The sequence below is a fragment of the Nicotiana tomentosiformis genome, chromosome 12 (genome assembly GCF_000390325.3).
Source record: "Nicotiana tomentosiformis chromosome 12, ASM39032v3, whole genome shotgun sequence".
Classification (NCBI taxonomy): domain Eukaryota; kingdom Viridiplantae; phylum Streptophyta; class Magnoliopsida; order Solanales; family Solanaceae; genus Nicotiana; species Nicotiana tomentosiformis.
The window spans coordinates 71,815,740-71,841,263 of record NC_090823.1 but is presented as its reverse complement, the minus strand read 5'-3'; the positions used below and the strand labels follow the sequence as shown (position 1 = coordinate 71,841,263).

At 37.5% G+C, this 25,524-nt stretch overlaps 1 protein-coding gene across 2 annotated transcripts; it reads left to right on the top strand.

Moving 5' to 3' along the window:
- The first annotated feature begins 327 nt into the window (after window positions 1-327).
- Window positions 328-13,528, top strand: LOC104098543 (pre-mRNA-splicing factor ATP-dependent RNA helicase DEAH7). Of its 2 annotated transcripts, none has more exons than XM_009605297.4 (19): window positions 328-487; window positions 727-788; window positions 1,623-1,678; window positions 1,845-1,980; window positions 3,401-3,625; window positions 5,668-5,738; window positions 6,879-7,125; window positions 7,441-7,617; window positions 7,702-7,841; window positions 8,022-8,119; window positions 8,262-8,370; window positions 9,449-9,626; window positions 9,727-9,956; window positions 10,057-10,233; window positions 10,565-10,636; window positions 10,756-10,932; window positions 11,097-11,158; window positions 11,272-11,424; window positions 11,521-13,528. In XM_009605297.4, exons 3-19 carry the CDS (start codon window positions 1,673-1,675, stop codon window positions 13,118-13,120), a joined length of 3,858 nt encoding a protein of 1,285 aa, XP_009603592.2. In that variant the 5' UTR covers window positions 328-487; window positions 727-788; window positions 1,623-1,672; the 3' UTR covers window positions 13,121-13,528. The 2 variants fall into 2 exon arrangements, with proteins under 2 accessions (XP_009603592.2, XP_009603593.2); XM_009605298.4 differs by having other exon boundaries at window positions 331-487; window positions 730-788.
- Window positions 13,529-25,524: the final 11,996 nt, after the last annotated feature.

Below are 25,524 nucleotides of genomic sequence, written 5' to 3'. Positions count from 1 at the left end.
TAAAGGGATCTTTGAGTCTTTTCCTCGAAAATTAGAAAAGGAAAAAGAGTCCGACCCGTGAAGACCATAGTCGGTGAACGGGTCGGATACACCCGACTTCTAACCCAAATAGAAAACAAAACTAGTACTAACTCCATTCAGGTTTATGTATTTTTTTTTATCCTAAATTTAAAAATAATTTTAGTTAAACTTATAATTCTATCACAAAGAAAAAAAATTTATAACCACATAAATACGCTAGGCCTTTTTAATTATTTAGGAACACAAGTTACAAAATTCTTTCTATTTTTATTTTTTCTTAAACTTAGTAAATTAAATGAGAGTAACAAAATCGTCGGGTCTACATTTCAGATTTTCTCCCAAAAAAACCTTTTTGGCTCTTCTTCTTCCTCGTTCCCCCACAGCTGCGAGCTTTTGCTACTAGCTTTTCGAAGAATTATAAAAAGAAGGCGTGTGTAACCGGCTGAAGTCTTACTAGGTTAAATAGGTACTTTTTCATTTCCTTTTCCACTTTCTGTGAAATCGATTTAATTTGTTGAGGAGCGTGCGGATGAACATTGAGGAACTTAATCATGAAAATTTCCAAAAGGCTACGATTTTCTGTATTTCATTGATATATTTCTGCTGTGATTAATATGATTTTAGTTTAACTGCTATCTTAGAAAGTTTTCTAGTTTTGTTTGCATTATGGTTTTGTTACTGACTTACTGTTATGTTATAATACAGTAGTGCTTACCCTAGAGCCGCCCTTGTTGCTCTCCATTTCTTCCTCCGGCGAAATCTGAGTTGTAAGTTCCCCTTTTCATCTGTCTTTATATTTCTACTCTCTTAGTGACGACTCTTAATTGTCAATTACAGAAACTGTGAAATGGGTTGTAGTGTTCTGTGTGTGTTTGCTCTCACTGCATAAATGAACCATGAACTCCAAAAATTTGACACTATCTTGTGAATATTACAATCTAATATGCTCTGATTGTTTGCTTTCTCGTGATAATGGCTGTAAAGTAGTAACCCTTTTTTTTCCAGGAAAGTAGTAATCTTTTCTACATATATTTCTCTTAGAAGAAGGGAAAAAGAGAAAAGAAAAGCCACAAATATGACTTTCTTACAATGGTGTGTCCCGGCCAGCTTGTGTCACAAATAGACAATTACACTGCTACCTCCCATATAAGTATAGGTGCCGATAAAATATGAAATTCTTATGACTTTGTTGTGAGTTTTCAGCTCTTTTGTGAGAGTCATAAATTTTATTATTAGAGTAATTATTCAGCGACAAAGATGAATAGTTACTATATTACATTGATGAGTATCTAATAGTGATATGTGTGCTTTTCTTTTTGCTAATTTTTGGGGTACTTTGAAGAATCTGAACAAAGTACCTATACATGACTTTTTGACACGGTAAATGATCCATGTAACATAACTAGTTTACAAAAAGAGACTCCCAAGATATTTGAAGAGAGTCACTAAATAACTTCTCTTTTTTGGTATATATTCAAAGAATAAAAAGTGTATGCAGAAAAATAATAATTAAATATCTGGCTTAAGTTTTCTTGAACTTATATGGATAAGCTTGCATCCCATTTGATGTTTGTTGATGTGTTTTTCTGATTGCTTTGCAGTAGTGCAGGTTTAATTGGTTAAGAGTTGCTAGAGCTCCTCAAAGAGGAACATGCAGGTGAGTGTCTACTCTGAGAAACCTACACTGTTTCTAAATATAAGAAGATAATTCTTTAAATAGTTTGTTTCTACCATATCAATGTTATCCTTTATTTTTATGAATTTTTTTCAAGGGTCAAAAATTCATTATATTATTAATCTCTCTTATTCTTTTCTCCCAAAAGCAAGGAGATGTTGGACCAATTGATTTGGATAAGACAACAACGACATTGGAACCTGATAAGACGAGTGGTGGGGGTCTTTTCGTTCCTGGAAAGGATAGAGTAGTTTTCAAACCTTCAGAGCGGAAATCTCTTCTAGGTATGATTTGATTGACCTATATTTTCATCTCTTCAATATTTAGGTCATATTTGTGAACGTATTTTGTGGTTTTGGCACTTTATTTGGTTCCATTTTCTCTAAAATAAAAGTGGTTTATATATAATGCAAGTAAGGCACAGTTTCTGTATGTTGTATAGTTCACCGTCACAACAATTGGAGTTTTATATGACAGCAAGGTTGATTTGGCTCAACTGTATCCAGATTTGGTTGTTTACCTTTACTGGACTTATGTATTCTGAAAGCTGAAAATGATTATCCATTTGATGATTGGTAATGCCACCTTCTGAAAGATATATGAGTAAAGACACAAACTTAACTTGGATATGACTCCTAAGTCCTAACTAGTTTGTAGGCATACCGCCCCCTTCCTTACTTTCTCTAACAAATAGAAGGACCATCTGCAAACTAACAAGGAAATATGATCCATACTATCTTATGACCTTAAATTATCATCCTCTCTAGCTATCTATCAATGATAAATTTGCTTTTCAATAAATTTGTTACTTGTCTTGGCAGGTGAAAAGGGAAAAGTCCAAAATGTGACAAACCTGTATAAAAAGGGTATAGAATGACCTTACTAATTTTGGAAAAAAAATGAATCAAAATTTCACACTGAAATAACAAGAAAGAAGAAGGAAGTAAGGTTCACCTTGTGACACCTCATGTATCCTGATTGTGATGTACAACATCCTTTCACGCTTTCTTAGCTTTGTATAGTTCTACATATCTACATATTTTGTTTTTCGCTTAGGTTTTCAAAGCTTTAGATTGTTGGGGTCCCTCACCCTAAACATATGCTATTTGCAGATTTCCTTCATTTGTATGTTGGATTCCTTCACAAAATGTGACCGTTATATAGCTTGCTTCTTACATTGAGTATTTTCATAGTATATTAAAAGCTTTATAATAGACTTTCTTTTGTTGCTTGATTAAAAAATAGATACAAGTTTCTTCTTCTGAGATGTATGCTTTTGCACGTTAATGACGACGACAACAACAACAACAACAACTGCACCTCAGTCCCAAACAAGTTGGGTCGGCTATATGAATCCTCACTGAATATGTCACTTCATTTAGACTCATCCATGAGAAACTTTGAAAAAAAATATTATTTTGGTCTATCCAAATTCCTCTCTTTGTTAGGTGAAGCCATAAACATATAGGTACTCAAGATGTCTTTCAAAAAAGAGTAGTATAAGAACATTACATTTTATTTGTAATAGTTTCATCTGCTTCTTTTCAGCTCTTATGTGTTTTCGACTATTGGTACATGTATTAGATCCGTTTCCTTGTTGAGTTATCAACTTTGACTATGTTCTTTTCTTGTTAAGTGTTAAAATGTGATAACATGAAATCTTCTTGTGATTTACATCTTAATCAACTTCTTACTATTGGATAGGGCTTGATGCCTTGGCGATTGCTAAAAAGGGAGGGGCTACCGTGGAGAGTGGATTTAAAGTTCCAAGGGAGAAACTTGCTTCAGTTGTGTCATCTTTAGATGAGGACGAGGAGGCATCTGCTGCCTCTGGAGTTGATGAGTTGGGAAGTAGTGCATCTAATGTTTCACGGAATAATGTACAGAGGAGGTATCGTGAATCCTGTGCTAGTGAGGCATATGTTTCAGGTACCAGCTCTAACTCTTTTTTCTTTTCATATTCGAGGATTCATTATTATAATCAACTCCAACATTGTGATTGCTTTTGCTATGGTCTCTGCTGCTACATTGTAACTCAATATGAATTTTATGACAATAATGCTGTACTTCGTATGGGCTTAACTGGGCCCAGATCTAAGGTTTATTACTTTGAATAAATTAAGCACGCAATAATTCTTTAATTGCAAGAATGAATAACATTGAACTAAAAGATAGAGATAACCTTTGCAGAAAGGAAAGTTTTCCTTCTCTCTCTGTATCTAGAGGAAGCCAATGGTGAAAGCAAAAGACATGCATAATTTCAAACCACCTTCATTGCCATGGAACCAGAAATGCTGAATAGAAAGTATCGAAGACTCTATTAGTCATACTTCTACAATTCAGCACTTGTTTGGTATTGTTTCCCTAAATAAAATCTTACTTATAAGAAAAAAAATCAAAGATCTTGTGCTCTCTTTTGGATGACAGGGGACTAGAATATTAGAGTATCACAACCAAAAGTGCATTTCCGTAGCTAATATTTTGAATGATCTTTCTGAGTTTTCTTTCTTTTTTATATCCAATAAAATGTCATATTGCTAGCGATGGGATGGTTACTTTTGATTTTTAGGCATTCTAGGGTTTTGTGTGCTCCACATGAAATTGATCTCACTGATTTAAAATCATTGAATTTGCTTTTACTTTGGTAAGTCAAGATAAGTTTCAGTAATAACACATCAAAACGGTGTCAAGTATTTACAAAGTAGGGGCTGGCTCAACCCCATTCATTGATCAAATTACCCCAATCATATGTAGATAATATATTCCTTGCATGAAAAAACATAGAAACACTAAATACCTTTAAATACATCTAGTGTCCCTCTCTTTATTCTGGAATAATCCCTTATTCCTCTCATTCGAAATTTGCCAAATCATTTGATACATCCAGTGACATCTTTTGAGTTGTGACTAATAATTACTTGCTTTCTTTTCCTTATTGTTAGAAATGTGTCATCCTGTTCATTTGTGGGTTCCTTTTCCAACTTGTTGTTAACGTTAAATAGCATTTCTGAGTGTCTTGTAACGTCAATGCTAAACTAAAAAGCAGCTTTTTTTGTTTTGTTTTGTCTGGTTTTTGGGGGCAGGGGAGTGTTTCTGAACATAGATTGTTTCCTTATCTTTTGTAGTTATTGTTTGTTCCCATTTGGTTCTGCTATAGGTTCTTTGATTTGACAAAACAGGGAGTAGTTGAAAAGTATCACCTGGACAATTTCGTTTTTGAGGATGCAAACCCTGATTTATATGATCAGATTTAGTAATTCTTCTATTACATAAGGTAAAGGTAAACCTGAAATAACTTTAGGTGTTTGGGTCTCGAGGCAGGGGTGGCAGGGGAATTTGGGAATTAGTTGGTAGCTGATGTTATTGAAAATTAGCCAAAAGCAAAAAAGAGAAGATTGAAACAGGATTACGTTAAAACTTATTAAAAAAATCTAGCTTTTGTTCTGAGGTTTGTAAAACTGTGTTTATGCCAACATAATGTGAGGTGAGGGCTTAAACAAAGCTGGTTTTGTAAGCTAAATGGACCTTCCACTCAAAGCTAAAAAAAGTATCGAACCTAGCTGAGACTTCCTTATCACTCCCAAAAAAAACTGAGACTTTTGACTAATTGAAGGGCTGTAATGTTTTAGCTGTAGTTAAATAAGTTAGAGCAGCATAATTGGTGGATCCCGTCGTCAATGTTTGGCATGATCAGACTATACTTCCCTTCCATGAAAGAGTTCGAATGGGTAAATATCAATCATAGTAGGAGACCTGAAACTCCTTTGCTACTCTGTGGATACATTGACAAGGATTTTGGGAAGTACCTAACTTCTAATCAAATTGCTTTTTTCTCCCAACCTAATTAAATCGTTTTTTTCCCCAACCTAATTAAATTGCTTTCACAAATAGAGATATTGCTCCATGTTTTGTTTTCCTTTCCCCTACCTTTCCTGCTGCCTGTGCAACGATTGATACCCTTTATTTTCTAGGTAGTACAGTAACCGATGAACGGGAAGATCCCGAGACAGTCCCGAGGCCTCACTTGAATGAGAACACAGAGGTACATTGCTTATAAGTACCCTTGCTCTGACATAACTCATTGCCATTTTAAGATGTAAAGCTGTTCTATTTTCTACAACTTAAGCATGATGTTGTTAAATTGCTTTTCTAATAGTACCTTGAATTTCTTTTCGTGGAAGTTTCTAATTTCCTTTCCTTTTTTCTGTGTTCGAGTGTTTCAGTTTTTTGATCAACGTAGGGAGAAGGGTTCTGTGTAGTTTAAGTCTCTTCTCTTACCGCTTGATATCCTTGCATATTGCGTCGGGAAGAATAAGTGAGATAAAAGGAAGTGACGTTCAGAATTAAGAACTTTGCGGAGTTGGTACCTGGCTCAGCTGGGGTCTAAGATTGACCAGTCAGCAACGTTGTCATGAAGCAAATTTGAATACATTGTCCTTTTCAATACAGTGAAATATCACTGTTAATTGTCAAAGTAGCATAATAAAACATATGAATGCATGGTTATCGATAAATAATGCATATGGATGCACATTTATAGGTCATGCATCTTATCATTCAATATGATGAAATAACAAAATGAATCAAGGTAACTGGTTGCAACTGACCAACCTTTATTTTTGATGAAGCAATCGCTAAGAAAGTACGGCATGGGTTTCATCAGAACATCTTATATGCAAGATGTGGCAGTAATATTACTTATCTGAGTCATTTGAAGTTCGTTACACTGTTTCTCTTATTTCGTATCCATTAAAAATGGTCAGGTTCTCCAGCTTGGATTTGACAAATTGGTACCTTTAAGAGTTCTCTACTTCTTTCTTGAGATTTTGGGGTCCAAAATGTCTATGAATTGTTGGAAATCCATTCCTCAGTGCATGTGTCCTGCTATTTTAGTGAATTTCTTGTAGATTCCATGGTCAGGTTCTCCTGCTTGGATTTTATAATTTGGTACCTTTAAGAGTTCTCTACTTATTTCTTGAGATTTCTGGGTCTGAAATCTCTGTATGACTTTTTGGAAACCCATTCCTCAGTGCACGTGTCCTGGTATTTTGGTGAATTTCATGTAGATTGAATCATATGCTTTAGTTTCTCGCCTTAACTTGATGGAGTGATTATGTTTTGTAGTGTATCGTTGCTGCATTTTGAATACAATAATGTGTCACTGACTTATGTCTTATTCAAGGTTCCAGCTGCATCTTCTGGGAGTTCACGCTCTAGGAATACTACTAGGCGTGAGTCAGTTGACCGTGAAAGGGATAGAAGTAAATACAGGGATAATTACAGAAGTGAAAGCAGGGAAGGGAGAAGGGGAGAGAGAACTAGCAGGGAAGAGCACCGTTACAGGGATTCAGCACATGGTTATGAAAGAGAATATGATGGGGATGGCGGAAGAAAAAGAAGTAGATATGAAGGCTCTAGGAGGACACCTGGTAAGCGTTACATCTTCATTTACCAATTCCTTGTATTTTTTGTTCTGATTTTTCAAATCTAAAACAAGTTTAGTGGGTAGCATGTGATACAGTCAACATGCGGATATGCTGACCAAGATGTAATTCATCACAATGCACCTAGTTCTCAGTCTGCTGATGCTTGATTTTTTCAAAACATGTCGTAATGTATTTAACCAGAAAATAGATTATGCTCCTGCGGAAGTATCTACTCGTTACGGAATCTCCTCGCTGTAATTTTGTGACATTTTCTTTAGGCGTTTGACATTTGAACTGGCAAATTTTGTAACCATTCAGGAAGATCTGAATGGGATGATGGTAGATGGGAGTGGCAAGATACCCCTCGTCATGATAGTCGTTCCAATAGTAGCAGCAGACGTCATGAGCCTTCACCATCCCCAATGTTTCTTGGTGCTTCCCCTGATGCTCGGCTTGTTTCTCCATGGCTGGGGGATCGTACTCCTCATTCTGCTGGTATGGTGGCTGTGAATTCTAACACTGGCATTGTCGCAAAATTTTGTCAGCATATGATTAAATGAGAAACCTTCATACCTGCAGAGGCTGCTTCCCCGTGGGACAGTGTGGCTCCTTCTCCAACTCCAATAAGGGCATCTGGGTCATCAGTAAGATCTTCAAGTTCTAGATATGGTGGAAAATCCAATTTGATTACGTCTTCTACAAAAAGCTTTCTGTCCGAGGTAGTGCTTTGTACTCAAACTTCCATCCTTCTTACTTCCTTTTTTTGGGCTTTGGGGGCTGACTGGACTAGGAAAATAAAGGTTTCTGTGTTGCTAAATATGAGGCCATCTGTGTGCTGTCTGACAGTTTAATAAGTGACATTGTTTAAATTTTTTTACTTATGCTTTACTTCCTTCTAGGATGGAGTAGATGACACAAATGGTGCCTCTGAAGTTCAAAATCAAGAGATTACTGAAAGTATGCGTCTAGAGATGGAGTATAATTCTGATCGTGCCTGGTAATTATCTTTCCATTTTATAATATCTACTGTATTATGAAGCAAGTCGTATGATTATACGTGCTTGCTATGTGTTCTTTTGCGCTTCTAGTAATCAGTTTTATTATTTTTGATAGAGCCAATAATCACTTCTGTTATACAGGTATGACCGAGAAGAAGGTAGTACAGTGTTTGAGGGGGATGGTTCATCAGTATTCCTTGGTGATGAGGCATCTTTCCAGAAGAAAGAGGTGGAATTAGCCAAAAAACTGGTAAGTATGGAGATACAGAAGTCTTAAATCATGCTTTTGGCATATATTCACATTTATATGTTTGTGCTAGAACTAGCAAACTCATGTATGTTACGTGGAAGTTGTAACGATATGAATGGCTGATGCTTTCAGTTTGGAAAACTTGCTTGCTGGTTAAGTTTAGCTTACACTTGGCAATTCATGTCACTGTCTGCATGACAATCTTACGTGCCATAACTTGCTGTATTTGAGAAAGACTATGAAGATTATGCTTACTGCACTGGATCCCGCTGTCATCAATAACTGATGATGCGAATAAGAGGGATTGTTTTCCAGAGATATTTGTAAAATTCTCTGGTGCCAATTGCCTTTTGATGTGTGAGCATGTTTCTATCACTATTGCGATTGTGTTTGACAATTTGCATCAGCTTATATTCAGTTGTACTTTTCCTTATGCCACCTTCTGATCGAAATCCTTTATTTAGACAGGTCGTCCTTTTTAGATTATGTATTCTGTATCCTCCTATTTTAGACCCGTGTTAAACATCTGAGAGGTCACAAAGACGTTTGAACAGAAGGGATGGAAGACCTTATACTAAATGAAAGTGCTGTATTTTTCTCTCTTTTTGTGTGGTTGTGCCTACTTTTCATACATCTAGATGTTCTTGATTTTGCACCTCCTTGGTGCCATCATCTCAATACTATTGTTGCTTCTCTGATTAAAAAAAGGTACTCCCTCTGTCAAAATAGGTGATCTTCTTTTAGCTGAATGAGCATTGCTAATAAGTTCTTATACATGTAAGTCTGAGAAACTGAGCTAAACGGATCATTGAGGAAAATGCAAGAGATTCACTTTGTAAGTCAAGTTTTCATCATTTGAATATAATATTCAGAGCTTCTTGGACTTTTCCCGATGTGATTGCTAAAGAAAGTCTGTTCTCCGTGGGTTAGCATAATATCAAGAGCTTCTGTAATCTATCAAACTTAACTATACTGTGTGGTCAACAATCGCTTATATATGTTGCAAAACTCATGCAAACACGTGTATGGTCTGTCATTGACGCCACCTTCTTCCCTTTTCCCTTGCCACATGTAACAGGTTCGTAGAGATGGGAGCAAGATGTCACTTGCTCAAAGTAAAAGGTTATCACAGCTCACTGCAGACAATGCTCAATGGGAAGATCGTCAGCTTTTGAGATCTGGAGCTGTTAAAGGTACCGAGTTGCAGACGGAGTTTGATGATGAGGAGGAACGGAAAGTTATTCTTCTTGTTCATGGTACATCTCTATGATACGCTTCCCAGTGAGAAATTCAATCTGGCTTCTCAAAAATATTTGCTCTATTTTTGTTTGGATATCTTACTATTTGTTGTGACAGATACAAAGCCCCCCTTTTTGGATGGGAGAATTGTTTTCACCAAGCAAGCTGAGCCGATAATGCCAATAAAGGACCCAACATCAGATATGGCCATAATTTCACGCAAAGGGTCAGCTCTAGTTCGGGAAATACGTGAAAAACAAAACATGCATAAGTCTCGTCAAAGATTCTGGGAGCTTGCTGGCTCAAAACTCGGAGATATCCTTGGTGTGGAGAAGAGTGCAGAGCAGGTACCTTATGTTTGCCATCAAATTGAATATACTATGTTAGTCCTGTATGTCTTAGGTCATAGAAGTTATGGATCTGACATTTCCTTTCACCTTATGCTAGGTTGATGCAGATACTGCTGTAGTGGGTGAGGATGGTGAGGTTGATTTTAAGGGAGAAGCTAGATTCTCACAGCACTTAAAGACAGGGGAAGCTGTTAGTGATTTTGCAAAATCAAAAACACTTTCACAGCAAAGGCAATATCTGCCCATCTTCTCTGTGCGAGATGATTTACTGCAGGTTTGACCCATTGTCCCATTTTGGTACTCCGGTAATTTATTGAATGATGAATTACTGAACCTGTTATCCAGCTTAATAGACCTAGAAACTTTTGCTTTGAACATCATTGGGAATCAGTTAAATGGTAAAACTGACATGAGCACCCATAGGTAGGACTTGAAGCAGTGTGTACAAATTAGATGCTAAGCTGCTTTCTTAAAGTTTATTAATATCCTTTACCTTGGGATAAATTCACTAAACTGTTTTACCTATGAAAAACAGAGTTGGTTCTCCAAGGTATTCTTTTTAACTTGCAGATGTTTTTTCTGGTTCTTTTCCTTTGGGGTAACAGGTGGTTCGCGAAAACCAGATAGTGGTTGTTGTTGGAGAAACTGGTTCTGGAAAGACAACGCAGCTAACCCAGGTTTGTTTAGACTTTTTTTTTCTTTTTCTAAACTATTTTTTAAAGTCTAAATTGGAATCTGTAGAAATTTTTGTTCAGTCTTTGAGTTCTTGTCTGTAATTGTCTGTAATTGCATGCAGTACCTGTATGAAGATGGCTATACAATTAGTGGGATCGTTGGATGCACCCAACCCAGGCGTGTGGCAGCCATGAGTGTTGCAAAAAGAGTTAGTGAAGAAATGGAAACTGAGCTTGGTGATAAAGTTGGATATGCTATTCGTTTTGAAGATGTCACTGGGCCAAGTACAGTTATCAAGGTGAGTCTTTTGATCATATGAGATGAGAGTATACTCACACCTCTTAGTTGTAATTTATGCAATTGGAAAGGAAGTGTACCTCTAATCGCCCTCTTTTTCCTTTAGATGCCCTTGGTTCACTCGTAAGTTGGTGTAGTTGAATATATGTATATTTCCTTGTGCAGTACATGACTGATGGTGTGCTTCTAAGGGAAACACTCAAAGATCCCGATCTTGAAAAATATCGGTATTGTTTTACTCTTTAATACTTTCATAAGCATTTTATATTTGATTTCCTAGAATGTCAAGTTTCTGCTTTCTTTATGTAGTGCAGTCATTGAAAATTTCTCTTTTTTGCAGTGTAATTGTTATGGACGAAGCCCATGAGAGATCACTTAATACGGATGTCCTTTTTGGCATTCTTAAGAAAGTTGTGGCTAGGCGACGTGATTTTAAGCTTATCGTCACTTCTGCCACTCTCAATGCCCAAAAATTCTCCAACTTCTTTGGGAGGTAGGTTCTCTATTGAATAGCTGGACGAGGTGACTGCTTGCATTGGCTTTTCATCTCCTTTCCACTTCACATAACCTGTGTCTTTTTCTATTGCAGTGTACCGATATTTCACATACCTGGAAGAACCTTTCCTGTTCAAAAACTGTATAGTAAAACCCCATGTGAAGACTATGTCGAAGCTGCAGTTAAACAAGCCATGACCATCCATATTACTAGTGCACCAGGTGATATACTCATCTTCATGACTGGTCAGGATGAGATTGAAGCTACCTGTTATGCACTTTCTGAGCGGATGGAACAGCTTACCTCGTCAACAAAGCAAGCAGTGCCCAAGCTGTTAATTCTTCCTATATACTCCCAACTGCCTGCTGATTTGCAAGCAAAAATATTCCAGAAAGCTGAAGACGGGGCACGCAAATGCATTGTTGCTACTAATATTGCTGAAACATCCTTGACTGTTGATGGAATTTTCTACGTCATTGATACAGGCTATGGTAAAATGAAGGTGTACAATCCACGAATGGGTATGGATGCTCTGCAAGTGTTTCCTGTTAGTCGAGCTGCCGCTGATCAGCGTGCTGGTCGAGCTGGTAGAACTGGCCCAGGGACTTGTTACCGGCTTTACACTGAGAATGCATATGAGAATGAAATGCTTCCAAGCCCCGTGCCAGAAATTCAACGGACAAATCTTGGGAATGTGGTTTTGCTGCTCAAGTCTCTCAAAATTCAGAACCTGTTGGATTTTGATTTTATGGACCCACCTCCTCAGGATAACATCCTTAACTCCATGTATCAGTTGTGGGTATTAGGTGCACTTAATAATGTTGGGGATTTAACGGACCTTGGCTGGAAAATGGTGGAGTTCCCGTTGGACCCTCCCCTTGCCAAAATGCTCTTGATGGGAGAACAACTAGAATGCTTAAATGAGGTTCTGACAATTGTTTCTATGCTTTCAGTGCCTTCAGTTTTCTTTAGACCCAAGGATAGGGCAGAGGAAAGTGATGCGGCTAGGGAAAAGTTTTTTGTGCCTGAATCTGATCATCTTACACTGCTTAATGTTTACCAGCAATGGAAAGCTAATCAATATAGGGGGGACTGGTGTAACGACCACTTTTTACAGGTCAAAGGTCTGCGCAAGGCTAGGGAAGTAAGATCCCAATTGCTGGACATCCTCAAGACACTTAAAATTCCACTCACCTCCTGTGGTCCTGATTGGGATGTTGTAAGGAAAGCCATTTGTTCTGCATACTTCCACAATGCAGCTAGACTGAAGGGAGTTGGGGAATATGTTAATTGCAGGAATGGGATGCCTTGTAACTTGCATCCCACTAGTGCTCTCTATGGATTGGGTTACACTCCTGATCACGTGGTTTATCATGAACTGATCTTGACGACAAAAGAGTACATGCAGTGTGTGACAGCTGTGGAGCCTCACTGGTTGGCAGAGTTGGGCCCAATGTTTTTCTCCGTGAAAGATTCTGACACGTCAATGCAGGAACATAAAAAGAAACAGAAAGAAGAGAAAACTGCCATGGAGGAAGAAATGGAAAAGTTGAGGATGGTCCAGGCTGAGGCTGAAAGAAGAAGCAAGGAGAAGGAGAGGGAAAAGAGAGCAAACGAGCAGCAACAAGTTTCAATGCCTGGTTTGAAGAAAGGCTCAACTACTTATCTACGACCTAAGAGGCTCGGTCTGTAAATACACTATTTGCTGTAGTTAGATATCTGGTGAGATAATTTGTGCCCGCGTGTGAAACACATGCAATTTAGTCCAATTCTTATTCATCTTCAAGTTAATTTGGAGGATGGAGACACGAGATTTGGAGAATGAAAAAATCCAAATGAAGTCAACAAATGTCTGTATAAGTTCTTCCATTTAGCAATTGTCTTTACTCCTTTAACCCTGAATTTGACAAATGCTTGTATAAGGTTCTTCATATAGCAATTATTTTTGCTCCTTTTGACCTTGAACATTGAGTTTTATAACTATTTTTAGCAGACTGATTAGCAGGGAATATATGTTGCATGGTGTTAAGATTACAGGATGTGCTATTGGTGTTGTATTAACTTCTTATCTGGAGAGGAATAAAAAGGAATTTTACAATGATTCACTTTGTTTATCATAATCTATTGTGACGGGAAAGAATTACTTTTTTTACCCTAGATGCAGATAGAATCATTTATGTTTGTGGAAATATGTCCTTCATGCCTTGCTTGATTAAGAAAAATGACGCATAATGTATGCTTGTAACAAGCTTACTCTTCTCCTGTAAAAGTGAAAAAGCTTGAGCTCTACTCCTTTTCACCTTTTAGGCGACATAGTGAAGTGCTTGAGGTTGTTCAGGTTGCCGAAAGAGGAATGCTGCTGGCAAGTTCGGTGGGTGATATAATGTTTATAGATTGAGCAGTAAGTGATATGGTGTAAAGTGTAAACATAGAAATGAAAAGTTACATTTCTCAGATTCTCAGTAAGAAATTCAAGTTGTTTTTCTTCAAAATGTATTTCCAACAAACTTTCTTTACATGATTAACCCGGAAAGCCGAAGATCTAAATGAGTGAACAGTCGTTTAGTTGGTTCAAAACTTGTGATACTACTCCTTTTAAATTGTGACTTGTTAATCATTGTATTGCTCCTAGAAAGAACCAAAAAAGCTTCCACAGTTGAAACACTGTAAAAATAAGCTCATCGTAGACTTTCCGTAAAGAATCAAGTTATACGCGTCCATTAAAAATGTAGAGAATGTCTAAGATATCAAGTGTAGTAGCATCTTTTGACGGGTAATTACCTATTCCTTAATCCTGAGTAACTTACACAATAAGGTAATAACTACAATTGACTTCTTAGTAAACTGGCAATGTAAAATACTTTAATCAATACATATAAATTAGGAACTCGGACAGAAGTGCCCTAGCAGCATGACTTAATTACCCAACCTGCCCCTAAATACTCAAATTCTAGTCGCTGCTCTGTAATTGTCCCATATTTTGCTACTCCCAAATTACCTCCTATTTCTTTGTCTACTGCATAAGGAGTACTTCCTACCTATGTGTGCCATTTTCTTCTCTTCTTTTGCATTTTTCTCCGTAGCTTAGGAACAAAACAGGAAGAGGAGTAAGTAAATACTATATAATAATTGGACATAAAAATGTTAAACTACTTACGAATTCATTATATTAAATATTGAAGTTTTTTCATCTTTAAATAAGACATTGAAATATTAGCTTGAAGGTGTATTTTATGTGAAATATTGACTTTCTCTTAGAATTTTCAACTTTTACAATTTTTTTTTTATTTTATTAAAACTCATATTCAAAGATAATTTTAGCACCCTTTTTTTAGTTACCTCAAATATTACCCAAAATCACTTTAGTTATGATAAATCGCTAACTTTTGTTCAGATGGGAGAATACAAAATATGGAATGAAGTAAAATAGCATCAAACAAGTTAGCTGTAAAATTTTAAATTCAGGTGTGCCTATATTAGTAAATTCGATAAGTGATATGTTCAAGGACTGTAGTAAATAATACTTGCAGTGAGATATAAAAAATAGTTTGGGTAGAAGTAGCAAATACTTGTTATAATTTGCTGCATAGTGTAGGTGCTATGCTTGTTATGTCCTTATCGTTTCACCTCTCTTTTTAATTCTTGCGCTCGTTCAATCCATTTCCTTATAATCAGGAAGTGTTTTTAAGAATATATAGCATATTTAACAAAGCATATAATGTTAGTATTACATAAAGAAAAATAATAATATGTTATTAAATTTATTAAATATTATACTATTTAGTATACCAATATACTTTTAATTTATGTTTATTCAATAGTATAAGATTTAGTATATCATAATTAAGATCATGGTATATTGTGTTTACTAGTATATTAAATAATATTCATAATATCTCAATAGTATATTGATATATATTTACTATACCGTAAATAATGTTGAATCATTGTATGCAAAAAAACTGGTATATTAAATGATATTCACAATATATTTCATATATTAAATAGTATATTATTATTACAGTTGAATAATGGTATAATAAGATTATTGGTATGTTAAATGATATTCACAATATTTTTAGTATACCATAATTACAGTTGAATCAGGTATATTGTGATTACTATTGAATCATGATATACTGTGATTTGTGTCGAATCATGGTATACTATATTTATTAGTATGTTAAATGGTATTCATAATATTTTTGGTATACTATAGTTATTGGTATATTAAATGGTATTCACAATATATTTTGTATATCATGATTATAGTTGAATCATAGTATACTACATTTTGGTATACCGTGACTATTGTTAAATCATGATATACATTAATTTGAGTTTTTAAAATATTATTCTCAATATTCTTGATATACTACACATTGGTATACCATGATTCGACAATCTTGGTATTCCTAGTATTCTTGGTATACTATTTTTTGGTATATAATAATCACTATTGAATCATGATATAATTCGTTTGAGTATGTTAAGTAGTATTCCTAGTATTCTTGGTATACTACATATTAGTATACCATGATTATTGTTCCATCATGATATTTCTAATATTCTTGGTATACTAACATATGTATACCATGATTAGTATTAAATCATAGTATACATTGTTTGAGTATGTTAAATAGTATTGTCAATATTTTTGGTATAATATATATATTGATATACCATAATTAGTGTTGAATTATAGTATACTTTGTTTGGGTATGTTAAATGGTATACTTAATATTCTTGGTATACTACACATTGGTATACCATAATTACTATTGAATCATGGTATCTCATATTCTTGATATACTACATATTGGTATACCATGATTAGTGTAGTATATTAAATTCTAGTATTCGTCGATTTAGCTATAAAGAACAAAAAAAGGTAAAAAAGAATGACCAATTTTTTATTATAATAAATATCTAAATTTTCCTATAAAATTGAAAAACATATCCACAAATATAAAATAAAAAATTCAAAATAAAATAAAAAATGTATGAGACGGTTACTCATGATAATTATAAATGATTAATGATCGTATAGAAAGTGTCTCAGTATTAATTTCAGGACTCGGTTATTTATCTAGAAAGAATAAATACAAAAGCAAAAATAGAATAAAGTGAGAAAAATTTCAACTAAGAAAATTTACTGAAAAAATAACTGAAAAACTAAGATGAATAATAATAATAATAATAATAATAATAATAATAATAATAATAATAATAATAAGGGAAATAGATCTTTTGGACAAATAGATTTAATTTTAAAGAATAAAATTAAAAAAATAAAGAAATACAACAATAAATAAAAAAAGGACAAAAACAATAAAGTGAGAGTGTAGGAGTGTTACTAGAAATAACAAAAAAAAAGAAGAAAAAAAATAACTACAAAAAATGCTAAGAAAATTTAAAAAGAAACTAACAAGAGTGCAGAATTTTATTACAAAATAAAAGTAAAAAACAATAATATAGAAAAAATATATATAAAAAAAGTGACAAATATTTTGGACGAAGATATTTTACTTGAAAGAAAAAAATTAAAAAAATAAAGAGATACAACAAGAAATCATAATAAATTAAGACAAGAAAAAAATAAAGTTAAACAGAGTGAGTGATTGTCAGTAGAAAATTAAAAAAATAAAAAATAACTACAGAAAAATGAAAAAGAGTATAATATTATTTTAGAAAGAAAAAATAAAGTAACAAATAATAACAAAATAGGAAAAAGATAAAAGAAATACAACAACAATAACAAACCCAGTGTAATCCCACATGTGGGGTCTAGGGGATAGTGTGTACGCAGACCTTACCTCTACCTTATGGAGGAAGAGATATTGTTTTCGATAGACCATCGACTCGAGGAATAGTAAAATCCGATGACACCATATCCAATTAAACTCCAAAAGCTTTAAACATAAATGTTAAAGTTTCAACCACAACATCCAAATACAATTCAAACTACTGAAGCTACAATAAAGCATTAACATCCGAATTACATCAAACTAGTAATAGATGTTTGGAGAATCACAAGGACATGAAACTAGACATCATTATCACCAGGGGCAGCATCATTTACCGGTTCAGTGTTATCAAAGTCGGTCTGTGGAGAAAGAGGCAAGTGAATTGTATACGATCAAAATCGATTAGTCCGTCGTACGGACTAGTCGTATGATAATACTTTGATCGAATGGTGGCTTCGTAATAACAGGTCGAGGTCTGAACTCAGGTCATCAAGTTTCGAGTTCTAGGACCGATCAATGACAAGCTCGGTATCATTATCGAACTCGTATCCAAATCAAACTACGGGGCAAGGCGAAATTATCGAGCCTAAGATGCATAGGCCGGTCGACATCGACCCCGAATCAGTACCAGACTCCGAGTCAGAATTGAGCTCGAGTCAAGATCGAGAGTTCGAGTCAATATCGAGCTCACAGACAAGAGCCGTTACAACCGCACTAGGAGAGAGAATCTTGGCAGAAATTAGGAAAAAGCTAGTTCCTCATGGGTTCCCCACTGTGTATTTTTTATTATATCTAATGTAGGATTCCCCCACTATAAATGGGGATGATTGTTGTTTCTGTAGGCACACTCACACATTGTAAAGAAAAAATATTATCCCTTATATTGAAAGATCAATCCTTGGAGCTCTCTTATTTTATTTATTTCCTCTTTTTGACAGTTTTTATCTTTCATTCTTATAGCCAAGATTGGATATTTCTATTTCTCTTTACGATTTGTATCAAGCCATACCACAGACCCTTAGAACTACGTACAAATTCAACTCTATCTGATTTTTCGGGTAAACAGTTTGGCGCCCACCGTGGGGCTAAGGATAACAGTGGTTATTTGATACAAACATGCAACGCACACCGTTTTACGCTTGTCTTTCGAGAATATCTTTGGCTTCGGATTAGCAAGGACAAACCCACCATTAATGGCTTTACCTATCGACAACGAAGCCGGCCTTCAAGATGAACTAACAACTTGACACCTAGGGCCGGAAGGCCGCTTGTCGATGTCGTTGAAGCTCGAGTCGAAGTACCACTAGACGTTAATTAGCATATGGCCCTTGAGGCAAACCAACGTTCTGAACCTGAACATAGCATTCATGGTGGTGCTCGATCTGCAGCCCGAGACACCCATACCATTGAGGAAAACGGCGTCAGCTTGTGTATGATGTTTGAAATGTTGCAAGCCCAACATGTAGCGATAGCTCAGTTGCAGAGCCAAACCTAGCTATCGAGCAGGCCGGAGCCCAGTCCACCTCGAGAAATTGCCCACAGAACGGATCCAGCCATAGTGAGGTCAAATGAGCAAGAATCGGGGACTACTCCCGAAATTGCTAAAAATACTCGAGGAGCTCATAAAGCGAGTCGAAGCCAACGATAAAAAAATAAAAACATATAACTCCAGGGTCAATCAGATCCCGGGGGCTCCACCAATGATAAAAGGGTTGGATTTCAAAAAATTCATGCAAAAGCCTTTTTCCTCGAGCGCAGCCCCAAAACCAATCCCCAAAAAATTCCGTATGACCGAAATTCCCAAATATAACGGAATGATCGACCCCAATGAACACGTCACCTCTTACACGTGTGCCATCAAGGCCAATAATTTAGAGGACGATGAAATCGAATCTGTGTTGTTAAAAAAATTCGGAGAGACCCTCTCGAAGGGAGCAATGATTTGGTATCACAACCCACCACCGAATTCCATCGACTCATTTGCCATGTTAGCAGATTCCTTCGTAAAGACACATGATGGGGCCATAAAGGTCACAACGAGAAAATCGGACCTTTTCAAGGTAAGACAAAAGGATAACGAGATGCTAAGAGAGTTCGTATCTAGTTTTCAAATAGAACGAATGGATCAGCCACCAATCACAGACGATTGGGTTGTTCAGGCTTTCACTCAAGGTTTGAACGAACGAAGTTCGACGACTTCATGACGGTTGAAGCACAACCTGATCGAGTACCCATCTATCACTTGGACCGACGTGCACAATCGGTACCAATCAAAAATTAGAGTCGAAGATGATCAATTGGGGGCTGAACCCGCTGCTCGAAGGGATATCAATCGAGAACAAGGTCCGATCAGAGACCGATACCGACCGTATAGTGAAAACCACAAAATCAATGAATCAAGACGTAACCCCGGATAAAGCAACAGAAGAAGTGATTGAGGTTAAGGGTTTCGGGAGCTGACGGACAGAAGTGGGTTCGACTGGCCTACCGGATCTAAGGAAGCACCATGATTATCGGAGTATAACTTCAGCATTGACGCATCCGCCATCGTGTCGGCTATCGGACATATCAAAGACACTAAATGGCCTCGACCCATATAGACCGATCCTGCCCAAAGGAATCCCAATGAAATATGTGAATATCATGGCACCCATGGCCACATATTGGAAGATTGCAGGCAACTAAGAGAGGAGGTAGCCCAGTTATTCAATAAAGGGTACCTTCGAGAATTTTTAAGCGAAAGGGCGAAGAACCATTTCAAAAATAGGGATTTCAGGAAACAAAACGAACAAGAATAACCACAACACGTCATCCACATGATCATCGGCGGTGCCGACACCCCTCAAGGGCCGGTGCTTAAACGCACTAAGACATCGATTATGAGATAAAAACGACCTCGAGCTGAGGATTACGCACGCATAGGAGCTTTGTCCTTCAATGATGAAGATGCAGAAGGAGTCATACAACCTCATAATGATGCATTGGTAATATCCGTACTTATGAATAAAACTAAAGTTAAGCGTATGTTAATTGATCCAGGTAGCTCGGCCAACATCATTAGATCTAAGGTTGTAGAACAGCTCGGTCTATATGACCAGGTCATACCTGCAACCCTGGTTCTAAACGGATTCAACATGGCATGTGAAACCAGCAAAGGCGAGATAATTCTACTGATAAACGTGGCCGGGACCATCCAGGAAACGAAGTTCCACGTAATCGAAGGCGACGTGAGGTACAATGCCCTTTTTGGGAGGCCATGGATCCACAGCATGAGAGTTGTACCTTCGACCCTACACCAAGTTCTTAAATTTCGAACATCGGGGGGAGTCAAAATAGTGTACGGAGAACAACCGGCCGCAAGAGAAATGTTTGCCATCGAAGAAGAAATTCTGATACCCTCACCCTCGTCAACAAAGGGATCGAACTTAAAAGGGGAACAAGATGCCAAATAGCAATTACAGACGTTAGCTTTAACCCAACTAAAAAATCAAAAGATCGAAGTAGATGATGATCAAAGGATCTCTCGATCCTTCGTGGTTCCCGATAATTACATCGCTACCCAATCAACGATTGAAGAATTGGAGCAAATCGTACTAATCGAACATTTGCCCGAACGGAAGGTATACCTGGGAACGGGATTAACCCCCGAACTCAGGAAAAGGTTTATTCAATTTCTTATCGGTAACATAGACTGTTTTGCTTGGTCCCATTTAGATATAACAGGGATCCCACCAGATATAACGACGCATCGGCTAAGCCTGGACCCTAAGTTCAAAATGGTGAAGCAAAAGAGAAGGCCCCAGTCCGAGGTAAAACACGCATTCATAAAGGACGAGGTAACTAAACTTCTCAAAATAGGGTCCATTCGGGAGGTAAAATATCCCGAATGGCTAGCCAATGTAGTTGTAGTCCCTAAAGAAGGGAACAAATTTAGAATGTGTATAGATTATAAGGATTTAAACAGGGCATGCCCCAAAGATTCTTTTCCACTGCCTAACATCGATCGCATGATCGATGCCAACGGCCGGCCATGAGGTCCTTACTTTTCTCGATGTCTATTCTGGGTATAATCAAATCCAAATGGACCCGGAAGACCAGGAAAAGACTTCATTTGTTACCAAGTATGGAATATATTGTTATAATGTGATGCCCTTCGGGCTAAAAAAATATAGGAGCTACTTACCAACGCCTAGTAAATAAAATATTCGAGGAACAAATAGGTAAATCAATGGAAGTTTATATTGATGACATGCTAGTTAAGTCCCTGCGCGCAGAGGACCATTTGACTCATTTGCAGGAAACGTTCGAGATTTTAAGGAAATACAACATGAAGCTCAACCCCGAGAAATGTGCTTTCGGGGTCGGTTCGGGTAAGTTCCTCGGCTTCATGGTATCAAATCGGGGGATAGAGATTAACCCCAATAAAATTAAGGCCATCGACGACATCACCATCATGGACAGTGTAAAATCCATACAGAGGCTAACGAGACGGATTGCTGCCTTAGGCCGATTTATTTCAAGATCATCAGATCGAAGTCACAGATTTTTCTCTCTACTCAAAAAGAAGAACGATTTCGCTTGGACCCCGAAATGCCAACATGTATTAGAGGAATTAAAGTGATATCTATCAAGTCCACCACTGCTTCATACTCCAAAAACAGACGAAAAACTTTGCTTGTACTTGGCAGTGTCGGAAATTGCGGTAAGTGGTGTCCTAGTTCGAGAAGAGCAAGGTACGCAATTTCCCGTTTATTATGTGAGTCAAGCCTTAGGAGAAGCAGAAACTAGATATCCACACCTAGAAAAATTGGCATTTGCACTGATAAGCGCCTCTAGAAAGTTAAGGCCGTACTTTCAATGTCACCCCATATGCGTATTGACCACTTACCCGCTTCGTAATATTTTGCACAAGCCCGAACTATTAGGCCGATTGGCCAAATGGGCCATCGAACTCAGTGGTTATGATATCAAATATCAACCCCGTACTGCCATCAAGTCTCAAATTTTAGCAGACTTCGTGGCCGATTTCACGCCGACCCTCGTACCCGAAGTTGAAAAATAACTCTTATTGAAATCGGGTACATCATCGGGGGTATGGACCCTTTTCACGGACAGGGCTTCGAACGTGAAAGGGTCCGGGCTAGGCATCATTTTAAAGCCACCCACGGGTAACACTATAGGCAATCTATCAAAAATACTAGGCTGACTAACAATGAGGCTGAGTATGAGGCCATGATTGCAGGTCTCGAGCTAGCTAAAAGCTTGGGAGCAGAAGTCATTGAAGCCAAGTATGACTCTTTGCTGGTGGTAAATCAAGTAAACAAAACCTTCGAAGTTTGAGAAGATAGAATGCAAAGGTATTTGGATAAATTGCAGGTCACTTTGCCCCATTTCAAAGAATGGACTTTACAGCATGTTCCACGAGAACAAAACAGTGAGGCCGATGTACTTGCAAATTTGGGATCATCGGTCGAGGAAGGCGAGGTAAGCTCGGGGTCTGTCGTTTAACTCTCGAGATCCATAATCGAAGAAGGTCATGCCGAGATAAATTCTACAAGCTTAACTTGGGATTTGAGGAATAAGTATATTGAATACTTAAAGAACGAAAAGCTCCCATCGGACCCTAAATATTTGAGGGCCCTACGAACCAAAGCTGCTTGATTCACATTAACTGCATATGGAACGTTATACCGAAGGACATTCGATGGACCATTGGCAGTATGCTTAGGTCCAGGAGACACCAACTACATCCTACGTGAGGTGCACGAGGGCACTTTTGGAAATCACTCCAGTGCCGATTCATTAGTCCGGAAAATAATCAGGGCAGGGTACTATTGGATCAGACAAAGATGCAAAGGCGTTTGTTCAAAAATGTGACAAATGTCAAAGGTTTGCACCAATAATCCATCAGCCCGGAGAGCAACTTCACTCAGTCCTATCCCCATGGCCATTCATGAAATGGGGAATGGATATCGTCGGCCCTCTGCCATCGGCCCCATGTAAAGCTAAGTTCATTTTATTTATGACTGACTATATCTCTAAATGGGTTGAAGCACATGCGTTCGTGAAAGTAAGAGAGAAAGAGGTTATAGACTTTATCTGGGATCATATCGTATGTCGATTCGGGATACTCGCCGAAATAGTGTGTGACAATGGGAAACAGTTTGTCGGCAACAAAGTGACAAAATTCCTCGAAGACCACAAAATAAAAAAGATATTATCAACACCCTATCACCCTAGTGGGAATGGACAGGCCGAATCAACGAACAAAACTATCATTCAAAACCTAAAAAAGAGGCTAAACGACGCTAAGGGAAAATGGAGAGAAATCCTACCCAAAGTTCTTTGGGCATATCGAACAACATCAAAATCTAGTACGGGGGCGACCCCGTTCTCCTTAGTATATGGCTCCGAAGCCTTGATTCCAGTCGAAGTCGGGGAACCTAGTGCCAGGTTTCGATATACAATAGAAAAGTCAAATAACAAGGCTATGAACACTAACCTCAAATTATCGGATGAAAAACGAGAAGTTGCTCTCGTCCAATTGGCCGCCCAAAAGCAGCGAATCAAAAGATACTATAATCAAAGAACCAAGCTTCGCCACTTTAAACTTGGAGACTTAGTGCTAAGGAAAGTCACCCTCAGTACCCGAAATCCAAACGAAGGAAAACTAGGACCGAACTGGGAAGGACCGTATTAGGTTCTCGAAAACGTCGGAAAAGGATCATACAAGCTCGGCATTATAAACGGCAAACAACTGTCAAGCAATTGGAATGTGTCACACCTAAAATGATACTACTGCTAAGGTACGACCTTCCCATGTTCGTTTATATTTCAAAACGAACCCTTACAGGAGTTCAATTAGGAACAAGGACGGATCATTTAACACAAAGCCCTAGGTCCAAAAGAACGTGTTGCACTCTTTTTCCCTTCGACCAGTTTTATCCCAAATGGGTTTTTCGGCAAGGTTTTTAATGAGACAACCATTGATCGTGCTAACTTAGAAGAATTCAACAGTATCCGGGGCCTCTTTACAATCAACCTCGAATACTGGGTGGGCATTACCCCTCAAACATATCAAGTTCGATGCAAGAAAGTTACTTCATAACAACAGGGTTCCGGTAGGAAAAATTATAAGAGTCAAATGGTTAAAACGAACCATGCTCATGTAGTTGACCCGAGCCCTGACACAAAACATGAACACATGTATAATGACTTACAAAGAAAACTTTCTTCTCTACCCACATCTTGTATCCAAGAAAAATTTCCTCTATTTCGAGATTTATAATGAAAACAGGCTTAAGGGACGACCACTACTCCTTAAATCGGGGACTGCCAACCGAAAATCAACAACGCCTACGGGCTACTCTTACTTTGAGTTCGAGAAATCACTCACTCAACCATTAAGCCTACGTGATACTCTTATTTTGAGTTTGAGAAATCACTCACTCAACCATTTAGCCTACGGGCTACATTACTTCGAGTTCGAGCAAGCACTCACTCGACTACTAATCCTATAGGCTACTCCTACTTTGAGTTCGAGAAATCACTCACTCAACCATTTAGCCTACGGGCTACATAACTTCGAGTTCGAAATCACTCGACTATTAAGCCTACGGGCTACATTACTTCGAGTTTGAAATCACTCACTCGACTATTAAGCCTACGGGCTATATTACTTCGAGTTCGAAATCACTCACTCGACTATTAAGCCTACGGGCTACATTACTTCGAGTTCAAAATCACTCACTCGACTATTAAGCCTATGGGCTACATTACTTCGAGTTCGAGAAATCACTCACTCAACCATTTAGCCTACGTGCTACTCCTACTTTGAGTTGGAGAAATCACCCACTCAACCATTTATCCTACGGGCTATATTAATTCGAGTTCGAAATCACTCACTCGACTATTAAGCCTACGGGCTATATTACTTCGAGTTTGAAATCACTCACTCGACTATTAAGCCTACGGGCTACATTACTTCGAGTTCAAAATCACTCACTCAACTATTAAGCCTATGGGCTACATTACTTCGAGTTCGAGAAATCACTCACTCAACCATTTAGCCTACGTGTTACTCCTACTTGGAGTTCGAGAAATCACTCACTCAACCATTTATCCTACGGTCTACATTACTTCGAGTTCGAAATCACTCACTCGACTATTAAGCCTACGGGCTACATTACTTCGAGTTCGAGCAAGCACTCACTCGACTACTAAGCCTACGGGCTACTCCTACTTTGAGTTTGAGAAATCACTCACTCAACCATTTAGCCTACGGGCTACATTACTTCGAGTTCGAAATCACTCACTCGACTATTAAGCCTATGGGCTACATTACTTCGAG